General features: G+C 37.3%; 1 protein-coding gene across 1 annotated transcript in view; it reads left to right on the top strand.

The window, feature by feature from the left end:
- DCC (DCC netrin 1 receptor) overlaps positions 1-21,792 on the top strand; it is a gene marked incomplete at both ends in the record, with an annotated part of 1,141,350 nt that overhangs the window by 1,035,813 nt on the left and 83,745 nt on the right. Inside the window, 2 exons of the mRNA XM_080821994.1 lie at positions 6,727-6,921; positions 11,811-11,843. Of these exons, the coding sequence (XP_080678120.1) occupies positions 6,727-6,921; positions 11,811-11,843 (228 nt within the window). The remainder of the gene's footprint in view (positions 1-6,726; positions 6,922-11,810; positions 11,844-21,792) is intronic.

Here is a 21,792-nt window from a genome sequence, read left to right as displayed (position 1 = left end):
AAAATACTTAATATTGACTGACAGAAATTGAACTTAATGAATATTTCGCAGTGACAGATTTTATTTTGCCAAATATTGCTGATAACATCAATGCCTAATTAAAGTGTCCATTAGAAGCCTGTAATGTTAATTTAGTATGAAAAATATAATGGAGTTCTATCAGGAATTTTGCATTTAAATGATCACTTTAGGCTTTTAATAGATGTCTCCATAGCATATAATTATTATGAAAAATATTGTATAAGTAAAAATGTGCACATTATAGTCTAATTAACTTGAACCATTGGGTTAGGCACATGTAAGAGTCACTCCTTTTTCTTCTTTTCTTGCATACAAGAAGCGGATAGCACTGTTATAAATTAACAAAGTAATTCAGTCATTCTCTGATAACAGAGATAAGCCTGGAAATCACAGTTCAGATGGCCCACTTTATGAGTTACTTTCAGAATTTTCCAGAATGAAAAGATAACGTGAAGATTCCAAATGTGATTTAAATTTAAGCTGAAGACTTGTTTTCTCTAGGAAATCGTTCTGAGTGCAATACCAAACAGAAATTTCATTTGAGCTAACAAATATGGAAAAAGAAGAGGGATATTAAATCTCCCCAAAACCGTATATGCTTAGTTGTCACTCTGCCAGGCTTTTTAAAACTGAGGCTGGATGATTCCAATTTTCTTTTACTTTTTCCCCTCAATGTTATGATTTATTTTCATTGGTTCTATTTCAGTACTTTTGTAGATTTTGATTTGTTTACATGATGACTTTTTTATTATGTTATAAACAGTAATTTATAAGCATATGGTAAATCAATAGATAATAAGTTTAAGAAGAAAAAAAAAACAGAACAGAGGTTGTCTAAATAAAAATGAGTTCTGATGGAAAAAATGTATTTTTGGTAAAGGATAAAATAAGCCATATACCATCCAAATTCTCTCATATTTAAATAAATCTCATCTAATAGTCAGTGTAAACAATAGAATGTGTTTTCAACTCTGGAAGAAGCTGGTTTTGCTTTTTGAGGGAAAAAAATCGAAGTCTGTCCCATATTAAGAAATGCAAATGAGTCTAAGCAGTAAAATCCTGTGTGGCAAAGTCACAGCGGATGTATAAGAAACTTCCTCCAGGGGTGCCTGAGTGGCTCAGAGGGTTAAGCCTCTGCCTTCGGCTCAGGTCATGATCTCAGGGTCCTGGGATCCAGCCCCGCATCGGACTCTCTGCTCAGCGGGGAGCCTCGTTCCCCCTCTCTCTCTGCCTGCCGTCCTGGGATCGAGCCCCGCATCAGGCTCTCTGCTCCGAGCCTGTTTCCTCCTGTTTCTCTGCCTGCCTCTCTGCCTACTTGTGATCTCTGTCTGTCCAATCGAGCCCCGCATCAGGCTCTCTGCTCCGAGCCTGTTTCCTCCTGTTTCTCTGCCTGCCTCTCTGCCTACTTGTGATCTCTGTCTGTCCAATAAATTAAAAAAATTAAAAAAATTTAAAAAAAAAAACCTCCTCCACATATTTTATTTAGAGTTGTTTATTCAGTATCCCTTCTCACAATGGTCAAGTAAAAGTATGGGAGGCAATACTTTTTACCTTTAAGAGTCTAGTTCATTTATTAAAACTAAATTGTTATTATCAAGTTGAGATATTTTGACTCAACTGGTAGTAAACACCAAGAACCCTTAAGACAACTTCTCTTCCATATATATTTTGATTCTTTTAGTCAGATTACTTCCAGAAAACAAGATGATATAATATTCAAAATACCATTTAGCAGAGGGCCCAGATTTACTATACTCAGTATCTCATTAAAGTTACAAAGATGCAAAGGAAACGGGGGGCGCTTTTCCTGTGTGTCGGAGCATGTGTGTGCCTATGTGGAGGAAGGTGCTCACATCCTACCGGTCGATTTCTTTGTTTAACCACATCTCTGCATGTACACAGCCATAAAGCAGGGTGGTTAAGAACCCAAGCTCCTGAGAGAGATGCCTGGGTAAGCTGACTTTCCCAAGTTCACCTTCTCATTTATAAAATAAGGATAGTAATAGAACCTCTTTTGTTGAATGTGGTAATGAAGTGCTGAGAAAAGTCTCTGATGTCCAGTGAGAACTGAAACTAATGAACTATCATTATCCCCGCTTGAAATCCATTCTAGGGTGAGGCTTTCTTAACGTACTCTACATAGAACCCGGATCATCAATTTGTAAATCCATATACTTCAAAAAAATTGAACAAAAAAAAAAAAAAAAAAAAGAAAGAGATCTAGATAATGCCGATGCCTTAAGTCCTTGATTGTAAATTGGCGGTTTAGGAATTTGGGCTGACATTTTCAGGAGAGAATGGTTCAGAAGGAATTAAGCATTCATTATATGCTTGGCATCCTGCTAAGCGCTTTAGTATTGTTAAGTGAGCCTATCTTCCTGTTATTTCTTGTTGAAATGAAGAGATGTGGGGTCTCTAGGGGAAATACCTTCCCCAAAGTCAAATAACCAAGAAGTAGCAGAGCTAGGATTTAAACTCATGTTCACACTCTCCCTATTACACCATGTTTTTCTCCAGCTTATTAGTATTCAACTAGTCCAAACCAATGACTCTTAACTGATTTACGATTTAATTTATCTGAGGAAGGATTGAGTATGCTATATTTTAAAAGCTCCCCAAGTGATTTTAATGTACAGCTAAGGTTTTGAAACATTGATCTAAATAAATGCAGCATCCGACATTATTTATGATCCGAGACCAACACAGTTGGAAGAGTTAGGCCTTCGGAGACTGCTTCCTTATCAATACTATCCAATGGATAAGATTATGTTATCTTTTTTGTGTGTCATGTGATACCCTAGTCCAGTTCCCCTTTCTTGAAATTCTCTTGCATCTTGACTTTTTTAAGATCACCTACCCACTCTTCTGCTCAATTTCAGGCTACAGCTTCTCAGCCTTATTAGCAGACGTTTCTTCCACCTGTTTCTTAAGGAGATCTTTTTAGTTCCTTTGTTACTTTCTCTGAAAAAGTGTGGACTCTTATGTCTCTAAAATCTATATCTCCATCCAAGGAATTCTAAACACACATATCCTCCCTCATATTGTACATCTCCACTTGCCTATCTTATTGACACCTCGTTCTATTCCCCAATCCCTCCTTCTCTCCCTTCTTCCTCTTTTTTCCTTTCTTTTTGCTTTGTTTGTTTGTTTGTTTGTGGAGTTTTCTTTGTCTGTCCCCCACCATAACCAGCCAACTAATGCACTATTATATTCCATAATAGGTTATGACGATCCAAGATGGTGGACCAAGCTGGGCACTCACTGCAACCATATATGTCTAGATAGTCTTACTCCCATCATATAAAAATTTTTCATGTTTACCTAGTTGCAAAAGTTGGAAATTTAGCCATCTCGACTTATTCCTTTGTCCCCTTCCCATGTAATCAGGAGAGAAAAATGTAAATGCTCATAATACAGGGCTGAAAATTCTATGGAAACAGGTTTCAGATTTTGTTCAATCTCTTCAGGATCACCATTGACACTTAGTACGTAGTTAATAAATATTTCTTGAGTAGAGTAATCATTGAGTTGCTATTAAGTCTATTGTTAACTTGAAATAAAAATTCCAGCTGTTCCAAATATAATATTTTCTTAATTACTAATATTAAGAAAGAAAGAAGGCAGGGAGGAAGGAGAGAAAAAAAAAAGAACAAATGTACCATTTACTAAGTAGTCTCTATATAGAAGATAATATAATAGGAATACCCACATATATTAATTTCTTAAAATACATTATCTGAGAATAACTTATTTTCAGATGAGAAAAGGTTGCTTAGATTAAGCAAGGTGCTCAAGGTCGCAAAGCCAGGAAATGATAGACCTATGAGTTGAGGTCAGGTCTTCTTGAATCCATAGCCTGTTATTTTTTTTTTTAAAGATTTTCTTTATTTATTTGACAAACAGAGATCACAAGTAGGCAGAGAGGCAGGCAGAGAGAGAGGGGGAGGCAGGACCCTGGGATCATGACCTGAGCCGAAGGCAGAGGCTTTAACCCACTGAGCCACCCAGGCGCCCCTAGCCTGTTATTTTTTTAATAATTTTTTTATTAGGGAGGAAGAAATGGGTCCTTCATTATGTATCTATCTATGGACATGATTATCGGAATCAATTTTTGAAAGATGAGGAGTTCTCACTGGGCTGAGCTCCTTGCTGGTAGGCATCATCTTGGTCTTCCTGGTACTTAGTGTTAGGTCCCCCAATAATGGGTCCATGATTAAAGGAGCGAGACTGATACAAAGTGAAGGTCAAGCAGAGCTTTATTTCGCGCCAAGCATCAAGAATCAAACCGAACGTTCAGGGCCGCACTTCTTACAAGAGAGGGCGACCTTTCTCTGTTTCACAGACTAGTTTTTAAGGGCAAAGGCCATGAGGTTGAGCCTGGCCACGTACAGGTGGCCAATGAAATTGCAACACACAGAGAAAGCTGCACAGTGATGCTGGGTGACCAATTGAATTACAATTTACCTTATAGTAGACATTTGACCTAGCCTATCACCTTGGTTAGAATTAGCGCCCAAAAGGCTCCCAAAGGGCAGGGCCCACACTCCTTGGTAGCTAGGAAGACAGTATGCAACCCCCCCCCCCACTGATCGGATGTCTCCACCTGGCCTGACCCATCCTTGTATCTGGGCTTCGTTACCTGGGGCTGGTTTCCGGGACTTGTTTTTAAGTAAGTCCCCTGGGGGAAGGGGAACAGGGACAGTTTAAGGGTTAAACAAGGAGGTTTTTGTTTAACCTGGATGGAAGCCTCTGGCTAAATAGGTCCTTACACTTAGCAGCTGAACCACAGAACAGAATCTGATCTGTGGAAAGGAGTATGGAAAAAAAAAAAAAAAAAAAAACAGAGGAAAGAGGTGGAATTGAACACTTTTTGACACTTTCTTTTTACAATTACAACAACTTCTTTGTAGAAATAGTCAAAAATGACGTATGTATGATGTTACATTTTATGTATATTTAAACAAATGTAATTCTGATGCCGGAGTGTCCACTGGAGTTAACAATCCCAGTCCTTATCACCTATGACAGGAGATAGTTCTCATTATTTGACTAGTTATGGTGAGTAAGGACAAATATGAAGTAGAAAAAAGTAAAAGAAAAAGATGAAGAAAAAAATTTGGATGTGGGGAAATGGGCATATAGGTACAGAAACGTTCTAAGAAACCAATGAATTTCTTCCAACCTAGGTGGTTATGGAATCTCTACAGTAAGACTTCAATAGCAGATTTAATATTTTCCAAACACACCAAACTCATATACCCAGATGAAATTGTATGCTTTCCCTAAGACCAATTTTTAAGGTTTTGAATTTTGTAGAAGTATATTTTTATTTTGCATCTAAGTTCTCAAGTTTACACACACACATACACACACACAAGATCAGCTTTCCCATAAATACCAGGAAATCACTTCAAATACAGTTTGGAATTGTCAGAACCTGATGCTTATACCTTCGATCGTACTTACTTGATGCCAGAACTATCATTTTTAAATGTGTAACTGAATACTTTTTACAAAGGGGGAAAAAAACGCCAAAACACAAAGAGGGCTGAATTTTTCCTTCCCACTTGACAAATCAACAAAATCAGGAATACATGTAGCTGACCTGGGGTGAGAACAATTCTCCAAACTTTCAGTGTCATTGGGAACCTACAACAGCCCACGAAAACTCTACAATTGCGCTAAATGTCACGAATGTAAAGCATCAGTGCTTACTGGCTAAAGGATTTCATTCAGTAAGTGAGTTTCAATACCTATTATGTGAAGACAATTTTATTGGTTTCTCTGAAGAATAAAAGGTAATATAAGATATGGCTCTTGAACTAAAGGAATGTTTTTATCCTTTTGAATAGATAAGACATGCACATAATAAAAGTTAAAAAAAAAAAAAAGGTATCACCATCCCAGGGTCTTCTATTCAGTACATGTGTTTCTTTGGGGACAAGAAGAAAGACTGCTCTGACTCAAAAAATATTAGATTTTATTGCTATTGATCATGGGGGCTGAGTTATAAATGAGTCATAAACAACTCCTTTGTCCAGTGATATTTCACAATCTCTTTTGAGTTAGAGTATTCCAATTTTAATATTAACCAGAGAGTCCTACAACCTTTAAGTTTTACAGAATTCTTTACCTTGTTTTTTTTTTTATCTTTTACTGAGTGCTCTGCATCATAAGACATTCATAGCTGCAGCAGCAGCATCTCAACAAATACCAAAAATATTACAGATTCCACATATTGACTAATGCAATGATTCCTGACCTTGCTTGAACACAGAAATCACCTGGGGTGCAGATTGCCAAGGTCACCGTTAGCCTATTATGGTATCTATTGCTCTGTAACAGGATAACCACAAATTTAGCAGCTTAAAACAACACATTTTTTTTTTTTATTTCAGTGTTTCTGTCAGTCAGGAATCTATGCACAAGATTTATAGGCATCAGAAATACCTGTATTTTTTAAAGATGGCAGATATTGTTATTTTGAATGGTCTGTCCATTTTCAGATTCTGTACATTAGACAATGATTTGCCTCATCTTTGCAATATCAAAAATTATTACTTGATTGACTGAATACTGTAGTTTATAGATTGTGAATGTATAATAATCACTGCAAATTATATTTAGGAAAACACGAGTGTTTAGAAGCAGAAGCAAGCATGTGATCAGCACACTAAATACAGTCGCATTCATCTCTTTGTGCAGCTTACATCTTGTTTTACACGTTGGACAAGAACATACCAATTGACGACTGGGTGATGGAAACAATCAGTGGTGATCGGCTCACTCACCAAATCATGGATCTCAACCTTGACACAATGTACTACTTTCGAATTCAAGCACGAAATGCCAAAGGAGTGGGGCCTCTCTCTGATCCTATCCTCTTCAGGACCCTGAAAGGTTTGAATCATTTCCTAGTACAGCAGTGGCTTTCTTTTCCTGTGGGATTGTTGTAAAATACTTACGGTGTCTGCCTTAGGAACTATCTTTGCTTTCTCTGTTGGCAACATGACTACAATGGACATTCAAAATAAATTAAAATGTACCTTTTCATGCTGAAAGCCAACATGTCAGAGAAAGATCTATTGTGTTATCACATTTTCTGCCTTCAACGCAAGGCAGGTATATTTAACTTAACTTTTCTTTTTTTCCCCATTTACAATCCTTTTGGAATTTTGTATTGATTTCATGTGTATTGGTTCTATTCAAAATATATTGAGACTTTTTATTCTTTTTATGTAAGTAAATAAAAATTAAAAAGCATTGAATTAGGTGAATGCCATACTACTGCCAACTTTCAACGTTTTCTTTGAGGAACTATTGTCCTTATATATAAAAAGAAAATTTGATATGGCAAGACAGAAAATCTCAAACAAAATGAATGTGTTTATTTTAAGGACCTAGGATAACAACAAGGGGGAAAAAAAAGAGTCTTACAGTATGATTACGAGAAGAAAACACCCCATGCTTGCAAGAGTAAAAATAGCTGCTCAATTCAAGCATAGTTAGATGTTCATACAGAAAAAAATGCTAAGGCCCTAGAACAGTAACTACGTCAAAATAATCTTCATATTAGTCCTTACTATTTTAGAACAGTATTATTTTTCTGGAAGACAAATGGTTTCAAGAGCCTCTATTATTTAGCAACTGAAAAAAAATTGAATATTTCATAGCTGATATTTAAAGATGTATATTTAGGCATGTTGTATGTTGTTCTAAAGAAGGATACTTGGCTCTTAAATCTGTGACCACATTCTGTCTATCGTTATATCTGGCTGAGAAGTTAGTAATAGATCATAGCAAACTGAAAAATTAGAAACATGAGAATGGTTGACATTTTCACCCAGGTGCTTGACATATTAAGAGAAGAGTCTTAGAATAATTGTATAGCCATTCAATTCCCCTAGGAACGGTACCCTAATAAATAGTGAACTTTTGGATTCTGGGAAGGGAGCTAGCCATTCAAAGCTGGACTTGGTAACAGCTAATCTGAAAGTTCGCCAAGAACACACAAACAAGCATTCAGCCTAAGCCTTCGTGACAGTTCTTAGCGACAGAGTAGAAGTTGGGAGGGAGGCAGGAGGAAATGAGCTAATCTTCTCTGGGTTTTTAGGACTTCATGTCTAAATCAGGTTTCACTCTAAATGAGCAATCGAAAGGAAACTGGTTATTCATTTTGTAGGAGCATGAAATGTAACTGGATACTGTTTCACAAATGCTTCATCTTTATCTATAGACGAGTGCCAAATTAATTTCACGCTCACATTGTGTGCCAACTAGGGATCTCAGGGAGGGTTTAGGATGACTTAAGGCATCCAAATGTATTAAGCAGCAGAGTGATGAGTTACCACAGGATTCACAGGCCCACACTGATAACCATCCTGGAGATTATTTAATGAACTCCATATCTCATTTGGTACTATTTACCTTAAGTACCCTAAACTCATCTATGAAATGATGTTCAGAACTGAGAACAAATTCAGGAATTTGTTATGTTGTAATAATTCACAAAGCATTATTTTTAATATCCTGACTTGAATGTTTAGTATTGTTTATCCTCAGTATATCATGCTCAAATAATAGACAATTAGACTTTAAAACAAATCTTGATCGTATGGCAAACCAAGTTTCAGATGTCTTGATGGAATTCTAAATTATTTAGAGATACTGATCTTGCCCATCTTTATAAACAAATGACATTGTACACGCATGCATCCTACGTGTTACAATGACAAATAGTCTAAGGCAAATAAATTACTCTTAAGAGATTTGAAGCCACAGTGAACCAAATCTACACTAAACGCATCACATCATGCAGTTTGCAGAGCTGCTTTAAGACATAAGACCTCTGTTCATCAGAATGTAACTTTGTTTGACAGCAAGAAAGGCTCACATGTTATCCTGAAGCTGAGAAAGCTCTCAGTAGTCTACTGGGTAACAGGCAAGTGTTTCATTGCAAATCATGCCCCAGGCAGGTGTCTACAAGCTTCATTCTTTCATATGCAGTCTTTGCAAAGACAGTAGCATTTACTTCTAGAGACTAGAGTTTTGTCTTTGGTTTTAGTCACAAGCAAGAGACATATAAGAAACTCAGTCCATACTCACTGGTTAATGAAAAGGACAGTTACAATTAAAAAGGGATTAAATTACAATACCCTTGTGTACATGCATGTATGTGGTACATCTGATTGTTTCTTTGGAATGTTAATTAAAAGAATCTTGAACTTGATTCTCTGACCACACAGGACTCTACAAATACACACCTCCCTTCCCCAAATATTCCCTATTAAGATACCCATACACGATGAAGCCCTTGGGAGACATACAAGAGGCATGTCAATCTCTGTCTTTCACGTGGATTGTTCTCTCGGGTAAACTGAGCTTCTCCTTGCTGGCCTGTAAAATAATAGGAAGAAAGGATGCTTCTGCTGAAACAGACCAAAGTAGAATTCTGTAGTGAGATGGAGTCAGCTCTTACACACAAAAAAGCAGAGTCTTCAGCAATGGAAAACAGTATAGTCTGTTCTCTGGGCATCTTTAATCATCATTCTGAAAGGTACATCTTTCCCATCCAAGGATGTAGAACTGAGAGTTCCATACCAGAATACAGAAAAGCTTTAGTCTTCACATTATTTTTGACAAAATAAGTGATTTTATTGACAAATAGCGGGGGCAAATAAAAAGCCAAGACCCAAATTATGATACTCTTAAGTGATTATTTGTCTGTAATAAAAACTTTTAGGATATGTTTTATCCCTGTTGGAAATAGTCTTTAGTTGATAACTTTCTTGAGACATTCAAAATTCCTCAAGTTATAACTAGTCCAGATTACTAACAGTAAAACAAATCCAGAAGGTAAGAATGAGGATGACATTGTTGTATATAATGTATATTTATTCGTCAATTGATAAAAATTTTCTTAGACTGTAGATGATGTGTGTATGATTACAGATGAAGAGAGAAATGAAGAATGAAAATGAGATGAGATTGATTTTCTTCTCTCTCTCTTTTTTTTTTTTTTTTGGATGTCATTCCAAACATATCTCACCTAAATATGAGATCCTAATTAGGGTAGTTTCTCAAACATGTCCTCTTCCGGCTACCAAACTTTTACAGTTCCTGAATTGCATGGTCACATGTGATCTCCACAAGCCCTCTTCATTCTTACCAGATACCTGGTTTGGCACGTCCTACAACATAGTATCCTTTCTCAAAAACTATGATAGGATTTCAGTGAAAACTCTATCCCTGTCTATAAACACAGTTGCTTATCAAAAACACCTTTCATCAATAATCCCCTAATACTGTAATAAAACAGATCTTGAGAAGTCATTAGTCTTTAAAGGGAGATAGGAGAGAAAATTAAGATAAAAATTAAGTTGTGATGATTAGACTAGGGAAAAATTAGGTTGGACGGCCTGGTGAATTTAAAAAAAAAAAAAAAGGTTTGTTAAATCTCGAGAAGCTACAATAACATTTATAAAACTTATTTAAAACTGGTAGAATCTTAGTATAATAAGCACTCATATGTTTAGTTTTTTCCAAAGAGTCATTCAGAGTTCAGTCTACTACTTATTAAGATAACCTTTCTTGGTCTACCCTTTTTCATAGAATATGTTTACATATTATTTTAAAATGAAAGAAATGGTAAGTGATAGGAATTTGTAACTAAGTTTAATATTTGTCCTTCTATGAGGTGATATCATAAACCCTGTTCATCTGAAAGGGGTATTGATTAACAATGTCATTTTTTTTAGTATTTCCATTCTGCATATTCTTTTGGGCAATGATATGTATCCCATCAATTAAAGGAAGGACTTCTAAGACCTTTGCTTTATGTTTCAAACAGTAATGATGGATTTGCTGTGAGACTGCCCCCCAGAATGAGAGAACCAGGGTGCTTAGGTTATAGGTTGCTGCCCATGGGAACACTATCGTATTTTTCTCTGTGTGAGTTTAACTGAGACATATAAAGAAGCCAACAGCAAGTGTAGTAGCCTACATGTCAAGTTTTAGTGCAATTGAGTCCAATAAACCCAGAAGATTTGAAGCTCAAAGAAAACTCATGTATAGGGGAAATAATTCTAAGTAATAGAGACTGACAAAGATCTGCATTGGTCAAAACGTCCTATCACAATTTTTGTAAAAGCAAAGATATTGTAGATTTACCTCCTATATAGTTATATTTGTTTAATAGAATAGAAGCTACCTAAAAAATTGTAAAGATTTTTTTAAATTTAAAAAAAGTCACCTTCAAGGACATTATTCATAATGCACCTGAAGTTGTGAACAAGAAAGAATTCTCTTCACAAGGTCTAAAAATTTATTAAACCATTTAGATTAAAACACATTTACAATATTCTATTATTTTACCCTATCCACGTGAGAATTGGTTAAGCTCTCTGGTTGAAGAAAAAGAAAAACTGAAGATAAGAAAATAGCCTCTTTACCGTATTTAAAATATATGGGTGATAATTACTTGGTGATCACATGAGTTTTATGTATTGTGTTTTTAATTAAACTTACATGATGATCTTTTGGAGTTGATGTGTGGAAAAATGAGACAAATAACATATTTTTAAGAACATGTATAGCAAAACCATTTTCATTTTTTCTCCTCTGACTACTATTTAATAGAAATAATCACATCACCTTGGTTCCTTATCAATTTGACTTCAACAGGGCTTTAGCCTTGATATAAAAACTTGCTAACATAACTGTCGATTTGAAGTGTCAGCTTCCTTGCTAGGAAGTGTCAATGTCTAATAATATTTCTTTCTCCCCCACAGTAGAACACCCTGACAAAATGGCTAATGACCAAGGTATGGTGGCTCAATCTGTCATCTTTTCTCTCCTTGAATCAATTCTATCTGTTAAAAATGTCAGTCATTATTTTGTATTCCTTTTTTCACCTGGGCCATACACCTGATGAAGCATTCACTGGCGTGATAATTAATCTTGTTAATGAAGTTCTGTTTGGCTGAAGCTGCAGGTCTGTTGGGGAAGATGTAAATTTTCTTGAGAGGAAATTGTTTTGTCTCTATTCTGAAGGACCAATTAAAATGTCAAGCTTCTTTGTATGAAATAAATTTTTAGTCTCTGTCTGCACTTCTGAATAATTCACATTAAGTATAATTAAGCTCAGCATAATTTTCAGGCTGCTCTTACACCCTTTCATGAGCTATGGATTAAAGTTCTGTAGCTCCCCAGAGAAAAACCATAAATCAAGTGTGCTTTTTCTCTACAGTGAGCGTCTTTTAATAAATAAAAACAAAGTTAGGACAACTTTTTTAGGGCATTGCCATTGTTTCTTTTGAAGTCCGAAAGCGTTCACTCAGTGAATCAGATGCTGGTTTGACTCAGAGCATTTTATTCTCCTTCCATTCTTTTGCTAAAAGCTGATTCATGCAGAGAAGTATGCATGGCTTTACACAAAGGAAAATGGAGACAAATAAGAGTTATTCATCAATTCACAGGTAGATAAGAATTTGCTATTATCATGACTTGCAGATGGATAAATTATTTTTACATTAAAGGTAATTGGTAGAATTCTAGAGGAGAAAAAGAATAGCTTATGAGTTGTGTTTTTCAGCCTGTTATATTCTTTAAAGAAGGGGGAGTTGGGAAGTATTTGCAGCTTGTGGTAGTTGGTGATGTCCAGATTTTGTCCATATTTGTTGGCCCAGCGTCTCTAGTTTGTGTCGTGTGTCTCCTGCTTTGGACAGTCTGTTAGCAGAACCTGCTTGCAGGTATCATGTCTTAGAAGGCACCATCTTGTGGAGGGAACCAGTCTTTTCAACATGAATACTTTTTAACTTTTAAATATTAAGCAGCTGGATATTAAGGCTCACTAACAGAAGATTGTCTACATGAGTAGCATTTTATTTAACTATTCTATGTTCATGTTTATCCCTGGGTCCTTATGTCACACCCTTGCTTCAGAGAACATGGCTGGGACTTCACATATGGAAGTCATAAAAATGAAAAATACACAGAAATATCTACCCAGAGTTCACATTTCCATTAATCACCTCAACTTACTTCCTGCTTATTTCTACTTAAAATATTTTTGTAAGATCAATATCTACTAAATGGTAATATTTGTCAACTATTAATGATGAATACTGATCGGTTAGCCTGTATTTACTTCGGTAAATTAAATATTAGTGCTGGCCAGATCCAAAGCTGGAATAATTAACTAGCAGAAGTGGTTTTATTATTTCATTCATAAAATGATTACAACTTTGCATAGCCTTCTTAACTTAAATGAATTTGAAACTTCCACAGGCAGATAATTCCTAATTTTTGAAATTATATTTAGAGAAATACATAGAGAAAGAGAGAGAAAAGATATCAAAAAAATGTTTTAAGTCAGTGAACCAGATGAAATGTTATATTACTAGCCACTCAGGCAATGACATGCCCAGGTTTCTGAACAAATGGGTTTTGTAGCTATTTTTCAGTTAGCTGTTTTTTTTTTTTTAATATTATTTTAAGCTACCAAATGTATATTTTGTAAATTCGTCCTTTTATAAAAGAAAAAAAGAGTAAATTATTCCCCAGTCCCTCTGTTCACACACTCTCCATGGATTTTCCTCAGATTTTCTTATCAATAGTGAAATCAGATCTGTTATCAGGGTAAAAAAGAATTCCCAAGAATTACTGTCAGTGTCTTGAGTCTATTAATATTATTTGGGCAATTGTCCTTGTGCTTCATCTAATACTGCTTATAAGATTCTTTCACTTATTATACTACTTGGTGCCTTATTCAATCACAGCTGGGATACGGTTGTTCAAACTGATAGGTTCTAAATTTTACATCAAACTCAAATCACTTATAAAATAGAGAGGAACTGACAACAGATAATATAGTGATTATAAATAAGATCTTTAAATTCTTACAAAGAAAACATATCAAATTTGCTGGCCATCAAAATCTCTTTGTAAACAAAATCAGTCTTCTACGTTGATGATAGTGTAGAAGAAAATTAACCTAGATTGAAGATCCTTCTAAGATTAATGAAAATAAGAGGAAAATGCCATTCTGAATGTTCCCACTCTAAGCACAGAGCCAATCATTTGAATATGTTTTATTGTGCCCACAGTTAGACCTATTTGCCGCTCCCCATGGTGAAGTGACCCCACTGTTACATCTGCGACAGGCACTGAATTTCTTTTGAGAGTAAATTCAACACCCCGGGGTCAGAGTGAACCTTGCAAAGATGAATCCTAAATAGAAAAACAGGAGGTCGAATTTAATTTACCTGTGAGAGAGGAGGAAAAGTTTTGATTATTTTAACAAAGTATCTGTGTAGACTTTTTTTTTTTTAAGATTTTATTTATCTACTTGACAGACAGAGATCACAGGTAGGCAGAGAGGCAGGCAGAGAAAGGGGGAAGCAGGATCCCTGCTGAGCAGAGAGCCTGATTGTGGGGCTGGATCCCAGGACCCTGAGATCATGACCTGAGTCAAAGGCAGAGGCTTAACCCACTGAGGCACCCAGGCGCCCCTCTTTGTAGACTTTTGTCACAATTACTTTTCTTGGAATCTGAGATATGTCCTAAGGAACATAAATGGGAAAACAAAAAGTCAGTTACATTTCAATCACCTGTGATTTGAGGAAAGTATTTTCTCCCGAGTAATAGCAGTAGTAGTCTGAAAATGATAGACAATTTTCATTGAACTCTTTTCCCCTTCGTGTAGTTATAAATTGATTATATCTAGCATTTTCTTATCTCTCTAATCTCAGCCTCCTCTATAATTCTCTGTTTTTTGCAGCCCCTTATCTCTTGTTAAACATCCTAATTTTTTTCTCTAGTCTCTTCCAGGCACAAGTGGCCAATAAGTTTGAAGGTAATCATGAGATTTTAGAGATTAACCACAGAATTTAATTTTTAGGAAGGTCAGGTAGGATAGGGGAATTATATGGCCTATGTGAAGTGTGTTCAGGGGACATAGAAATGTTGTGCTTTTTTTCCCCTTTTTTAATTTTTTATATTTTGATAAGAACCCTGTCAATTTGTGTGTGTGTGTGTTTGTGTGTGTGTGTGTATGTGTGTAATGTTAAAATGAACTCTTGTGAAGCCCTACCAGTGTCTCTGTTTATAGACTTCTCATTTTTATCCTCACTGCTATACTGTAAGTTACAACTATCGTTCTCATCGTGGCAATGAAGGAACTGAAGCTCAGAACATTCCAGTCCCTTGTCTGTAGACACACAGCTAGTAAGTAGCAAGGCCGTTCAAACCCTGTGGTTTTTAACCAGAGTGTGTTCATTCCGTGTTCATATGTGGACGCATAACTGACCACACACTCCTGTTTAACATGTATTTATAAGGCTGCTGCATCTGAAGGTTGTGTATGGATATCTTCCCAATATCAACTTTCCTTTCCCCGTTTCTGTGAATACTCCAAAGAATAAAACAGCTTTCGCTCTGGGGTCGTCTTGTTCGTGGGAAGTCACAGCACTAAGTAGGTGATCACGACAGTCAGTTATCTCGGGACACACGGGGATGGTGCTAATTCCACGGCCTCAGCCAGCTCAGGCTGCTTATACAAAATGCCCCAGCCTGGGGGGATTAAACAACAGAAATCTGCCTCTCACAGTGCTAGAGGGTGTAAGTCCCAGATCAAGGTGCAGCCACGTTGGTTTCTGGTGAGAACCTTCTTCCTGGCTTGCAGGCAGGTGTCTTCTTGCTGTGTCCTCATATGGCAGAGGGAGAGCCGGCTCCTTCCTATCTCTTCCTCTCAGATCAGGGCCGTACCCTTGTGACCTCATTTAGCCTTAATTACTTCCACAGGGCCTCGCACTGGGTGTTAGGAATTCAGCGTATAATTCTGGGGGTGGTGGGAGAGCACAACGCAGTTCACAGCATCCACCTTCAAAAAGAAATCTGCTCTCTTGCTCTCGCTGATCATCTCCCCAGTGTTTCAGATGAGGAGGCAGAAGGCAGTGCTTTGCCCAAGGTCGCACAAATGTAGTTGTGGGCAGAGGTGGATGCCAACGTGTTTCTCTCTGACTCCCAGAGTGTAGTCTGTCCACTGTAGGCTGCTGCTCTCTACATGAAAAATGTGGCTCTTTGGTCTTCTGTAATGAGCTTAAACCTTTTAGAGTTTCTCACAGAAGCATTTATAAAAGTCTCTGTTTGGAATTGCAAAGGGGGATAGCTATGACTATAAAACATAACCAGTTCTCAGAAGTGATAATCATCTGATCAAACTTCTCTCTTAAAGGATTGTTTCTGTTTAACCCGCACATGTTCTTCTCCACTTTGAGGTGTCGATGTGTAAAAGTGGTCATTCTAAGCATGAGCACGAATGTCTACAAGGTCATGTGTGTTTCCATGTCTGCCCGCAGAGGGCATGCAGAGTAGGTGTTAGGGTCCTGTCACAGGACCTGAAAGAAGGCAGGAACCTTTATGAAATGACCTGTGTCATCGCTGAGATGAATCAGAAACAAAATGCTGACTTCACACACTCTCAAGTGTCTTTCCCTCTCCATAGCCTGCAGAGCGGTGATCTAAAACATCAGAGCTACAAAGGAGATGGAAATTCACAGGTCAGTTTATAGATCTAGATGCAGGTGACCTGCTGAGAACTGCCCTCCCACCAGAAGGGAGAATTACTCACTTCTGAATCATGGTAACAGCTGATAATGCCCAGCCATCAGCACGCAGTGGGTACTACAAGAAGGGGGATGGAATGGGTTTGGAGACCTCAAATTCTAGTGCCGTCTTGCTACTGTGACCTCCTGTGTGACTTTAGGCATGTGATTGACCTCTCTCAGCATCCTCACTTGTCAAATGATGACTCCTGCCCAAAGTATCTTTCGTTTTCTTTCAAGATTTCAGATGATCGAACTTGAGGACTGGTGTTAGGTTTAAAATCCCAGGCATAGCATCTTCACATAACATAGTACTTCACATTTTTAGCATTCCCAGGATGCATCAATCTTTCTTCTATGCACTGTTCATGTGCTATCATATCCTCCTAACATCCTTCCAGATATAGAAAATGAGACACAGAGATGCTCAAACTTGCCCAAACACTCACAGCATGTAAGAAGGGGTTAGCCCGAGATACAGACCCCGGCTAAGTAATTTGAGAGTCTCTGCCCTTAACTGCTGTATAATTTCTGGAAAAGCAGTGAGTTAATTGGTTCCTGCTTCGTTATCAAGAAGGTAAAACCTAAATGACATCAGCATATGTTCACCTAGTTTAAAGTTCTTTGTCTGTCCTCAGTAGGGTATTCAGGCGAAGTACTTAACACTACACCTGCCATTTTACACCTCAGCGGGTTTAATCTCATGAATAAACAGAACGTTAATTGTTTCCAATTTCAAGGAAATAGGGTTTTCAAGGCAGTCTAGTCAAGCTTGGAATTTAGTTAATGTAATCCAGACTTTGCAGGGTTTGGATTACACCAGCCAGGGTGTTGTTTGAAAAATTGAAGCCTTTAGCACCTTTTGATGGAGCTGTTTAAATGAAAATTAAAACCTCTTTTTACCCTATTATTGGGCGGGGTTTCAACTACTTTGTTATTCAGTAGCTGCTACACCCCCTTGAAAGAGAGCTATTCTCACTTGTACTGTTCTCAGGTCCAAAATTTTGCAATTCTAGAAATTATGATTATGGTATAAAAGTGGGGGGTGAAAAATGAGTAGTGTGCTTTTGATAAAGGGTTGAGATGCTTCTCATGCTCCCGGCAAGCAGTCAAGTAGCTGCCTAACTCAACCTCTCAGGAGCTTTTATGTTTCAATTGGTAACTTTGCAAGAAAACACATACTAAGTACGCTTAAGAATTGATGCGATTCATGGCATAATTGTAAATTTCTTAGACCCGGAAGACAGACAAGCCCTCCCAAAGATTTCTTAATAAGTTCTCTTTGTAAGAACCACTCCGTTGCTGACTGTCCTTCTTTCTGTAGACATTAGCCAAATACCAGGTTCCTGGCTTGATTTTTCCACCCACTACTGTTAGACCTGGACTCTGCCTCTTCATTTTTCTTTCCAAAACAGATGGCTTGCCGATGCTTATGGTATAAAGCCAGTTCTCTGACATCAAGACCCCAACCGCCCTTTTCTAGCCTTAAGACTAGTTCGTCCCTCTACATACATCACAGTCTATTAGCAAAACTGTATAAACCACTCTGAGAAAGGTGCATTTTCCCAACTCCATGCTTTAACAGGTACCATCCTCTTAGTTTTAGCAATACGTTCTCCCTTTCTCTGCTGAGTCAGGTCCTCATCTTCTGAGACTCCCTATCCCATTGTGCTTTTTTCCAAGAAGCCTTTCTTGCCTTTCCAGTCTTTTGCTCTTCTGTATGTCCATAACACCCAATTAATGCCTTGCTCTGTTCTTCATTCCTTATATTTCACTATTTATATTCCCAACCTCTGGACCAGGTTGTAAATTCCTTGATGGCAGAGGACTTGTGTGATTCACACTGTCATCCCCGCTTCTCAGTCTCTAATTGAGAATCTGTCATATTGTAGTTGCCTGGTAAGCATTTGTTGAACTGAATTATGACACACATTTTTGAGGAAACAGTCACAGAGTGATCTGGAAAGAAAGACTTTACCATCTGATCAAAAGTGTAGTTGGGATGTAAAATCAATAATGCTCAGGGCTATGGACACTGTGTATGTTACTGATCTTGGAGAAGATGAAAATGATGTGAAAATATGTTTCCAATAAGCAAAAAATATCTTGAATATTCATCTATTAAGTTAAAGCTAAACTGGAAAACAAGTTCTCTTTAATTCAAAAAATGGTGGTCATATTTGTAGATGACTCTGACCTCCTATGCACCTTTCTTGATCTCTACTCTTCCTGTCATTTCTTATTAGCAGAAAATTTATTTTTCTTGCTTTTCCCTGACTGCTTGTAATTCTGAGTAAAGAAAGGAGAAAAATCAAAACTCATGTTGATAAGGTTTTGAAATTTCAAACATGAAGTATGAAAAGAATTGGACTCCTTTTGACAGCTTGCTGGTAACAATGTACCTAGCATTGTGCTAGTTGTGGTGAGGCATGAGAAAGAAGCACAGTACCCTGGGTCTGTTCTCAAGAATCATGCAATGTAGTTAGGAAGAATATATAAATTACTCCATCCCAACATTAAAAATATGAAATGTGAAATTAAGTGGTACCATCTCATATGTGTATATATACATACACACACACACACATATACATATATATTTATATATCTTCATTCTTTATATATATTTATTTATATATTTATATATTTATTTATATATATTTATATATCTTCATTGTAGGGTTTCAGATGGGCAATCACTATTGGTAATAACAGAAAAGACTACTTAAACCCAACACTGGACTTTTGCTCTATGAGTAGAACTTGATTCAACACAAATGATTGCAGAGGGAAAGATTACCTGAACCTTTACTTAGAGAAATCCTAGAATTAGAAAATCCAGATGCCAAGAAGCTGCTCATAGGGTGAGGATCGCAAGGTGCATCCAGGGAACAGTTAGGGCCACTTTGCAGAATAATTCACAGTGGTAGGGAGAAGGAGAGAAAGAGAGAGAGATAAATTGGTGAGACTTTGCTCTTTCCCTTTGATCTGACGCAGCAGTTCTCTGGCTTTCCTACTTTTCAACACATCAAGTATCTACTATCCACACTGGTCACGGAAGATCAGCATGCTCACCTCCAGAACCCTGCAAACCCCATTCACTCTTGGTTGCTGATGCCAAGCAAGAAGCAAGCATGCCTTGCTTCTTGGGGGGGTGGGGGTGGGGTGGGGAAGAATTATGTGGAATAGGAAGAGGACCTAAGTATCCCTGATCTTTGAAGAGTTTTCCTAGCCTTATGTGCCCACTTCTGCTCTGCCTTTTCTGAACTGTCACATTTACTTGTCCCAGTGCTCAGCATGGTTGCTAACTGAACTATTTCCTTTTGCTACCAAAGTCTGTCGTGTTCTGTGTGTCCTATTGAAAATGAAGCTACCGCTTCAAGTCACACACCAGAACCAACTTTGAGAGATGTTCTAATTTTTATCCAACTCAAGCCCCAGTCCTTCTTTTATTTATTAATTCACCTACTAATGGTAAAATCATCAGTCAGAGTCAGACCTATTCAGCTGCTTAAAATGAGCTTACTTGTGAATCTTTCTGAGCCACAGTTTACTCACCTATAAAGTGGAACTAAAAATGTCTGCCTTATGGATTCATAATTCATATTATTCTCATGCTACTTATTACCACAGTCTCTTACAATTCATTCTTCACACTCTGCCACAATACTTTTTCTAAAACACATATTCAATTGAGTTACTTCCCTGCATAAAATATCTGCAATGGACCTCCATCTTCTGCAAGATAAATTCTAGACTCTGGTAGACCATAGAGGTAATTTTATTATTTCGTGTCTGCCTATCTTCCTAAGCTTACCCACCTCACTCTTTTCTGTCTGATCTACTCATCTTTTAATTCTCAACTCAGATGTCACCCCTAAAAAGTCTTTCATCATTTTACTAGGTATAAATAGTCAATTGTCCTGTTTTTCCATTATGGCACCTACTTATAATATTTTTAAAACTTTCGGCCATACAACATAGTTATTCTTACTCAACATTTCCCCCCTTTGCTAATTTATGAGCCTTTGCAATAGTCGTTTTATATCCCTAATACCTAGAACAGTGGGTCTATTCGATACATTTTTTTCCATTTTATTTTATAACTTTTCAGTGTTCCAAAATTCATTGTTTATGCACCACACCCAGTGCTCCATGTAATACGTGCCCTCCATAATACCCACCACCAGGCTCACCCAACCCCCTGTCCCCTCCCTTCCAAAATCCTCAGTTTGTTTCCCAGAGTCCACAGTCTCTCATGTTTCCTCTCCCCCTCCAATTTCCCCCAACTCCCTTCTCCTCTCCATCTCCCAATGTCTTCCGTGTTATTCCTTATACACCACAAATAAGTGAAACCATATGATAATTGACTTTCTCTGCTTGACTTATTTCACTCCACATAATCTCTTCCAGTCCCATCCATGTTGATATAAAAGTTGGGTATTCAATACATTTTTTGACTAGATGGATGGAGCATGAGCTGTTACATGAATGAAAAAATTTTGTGCTCCAACAGTGTCATTATTTATACATACTAGCAGTGCAACTAGTGTGATCCTGGCATTCTAGTGTTTTCCAACTCTAGTTGCAACTTCCTGACCTATAGTCACTTGGAGAAGAAAGAGCTTTCATGCTCTTTTGTTACTTCCCCTTGCACTGCATGGTAACTTCACTCAGACACAAACATATCTCAGACTGCCTTTGGGTTAAGCTTGTGGACCATCCAGGTAGGGGGGAGACTTCCATGATCATTCAGTAGATTTGAGAACTGTTGTTCTTTTATAATCCATGAAAGATTCTTCCTCATCTTCCACATTTTAGTCTGGTGAATGAGCTAGCTGAAGATGTAGTCATCCAGGAGAGTGCCCATGTTTAGAGAAACTTTTTAGGAGGCTTTTTAGATTTTGATTAAGGGAAGGCTGCACCTAAAAGGGATGTCTTACACCCACATGTTGGCCATTATTCCAGATATACTATAGGCAAGAATGCATACAAGGAGAGAGGAGAAAATTCCATAATTACCATATGATTTATAGATATGCATTTTTTTTTCTTTTCTTCTCATTGGCTGACATCTATCCTCATGGAATCCAGATGCCAGAGAGTCTGGGATATTGCTGCTTTATTCTGGTGCTTGCAAAGGAAGAAGAATGCAATGTTTGCAAAC

The sequence above is a fragment of the Martes martes genome (assembly GCF_963455335.1).
Source record: "Martes martes genome assembly, chromosome: 13".
In the NCBI taxonomy this organism is placed as follows: Eukaryota; Metazoa; Chordata; class Mammalia; order Carnivora; family Mustelidae; genus Martes; species Martes martes.
The sequence above is the reverse complement of the archived record's forward strand: the minus strand, read 5'-3'. Positions and strand labels throughout refer to the sequence as shown.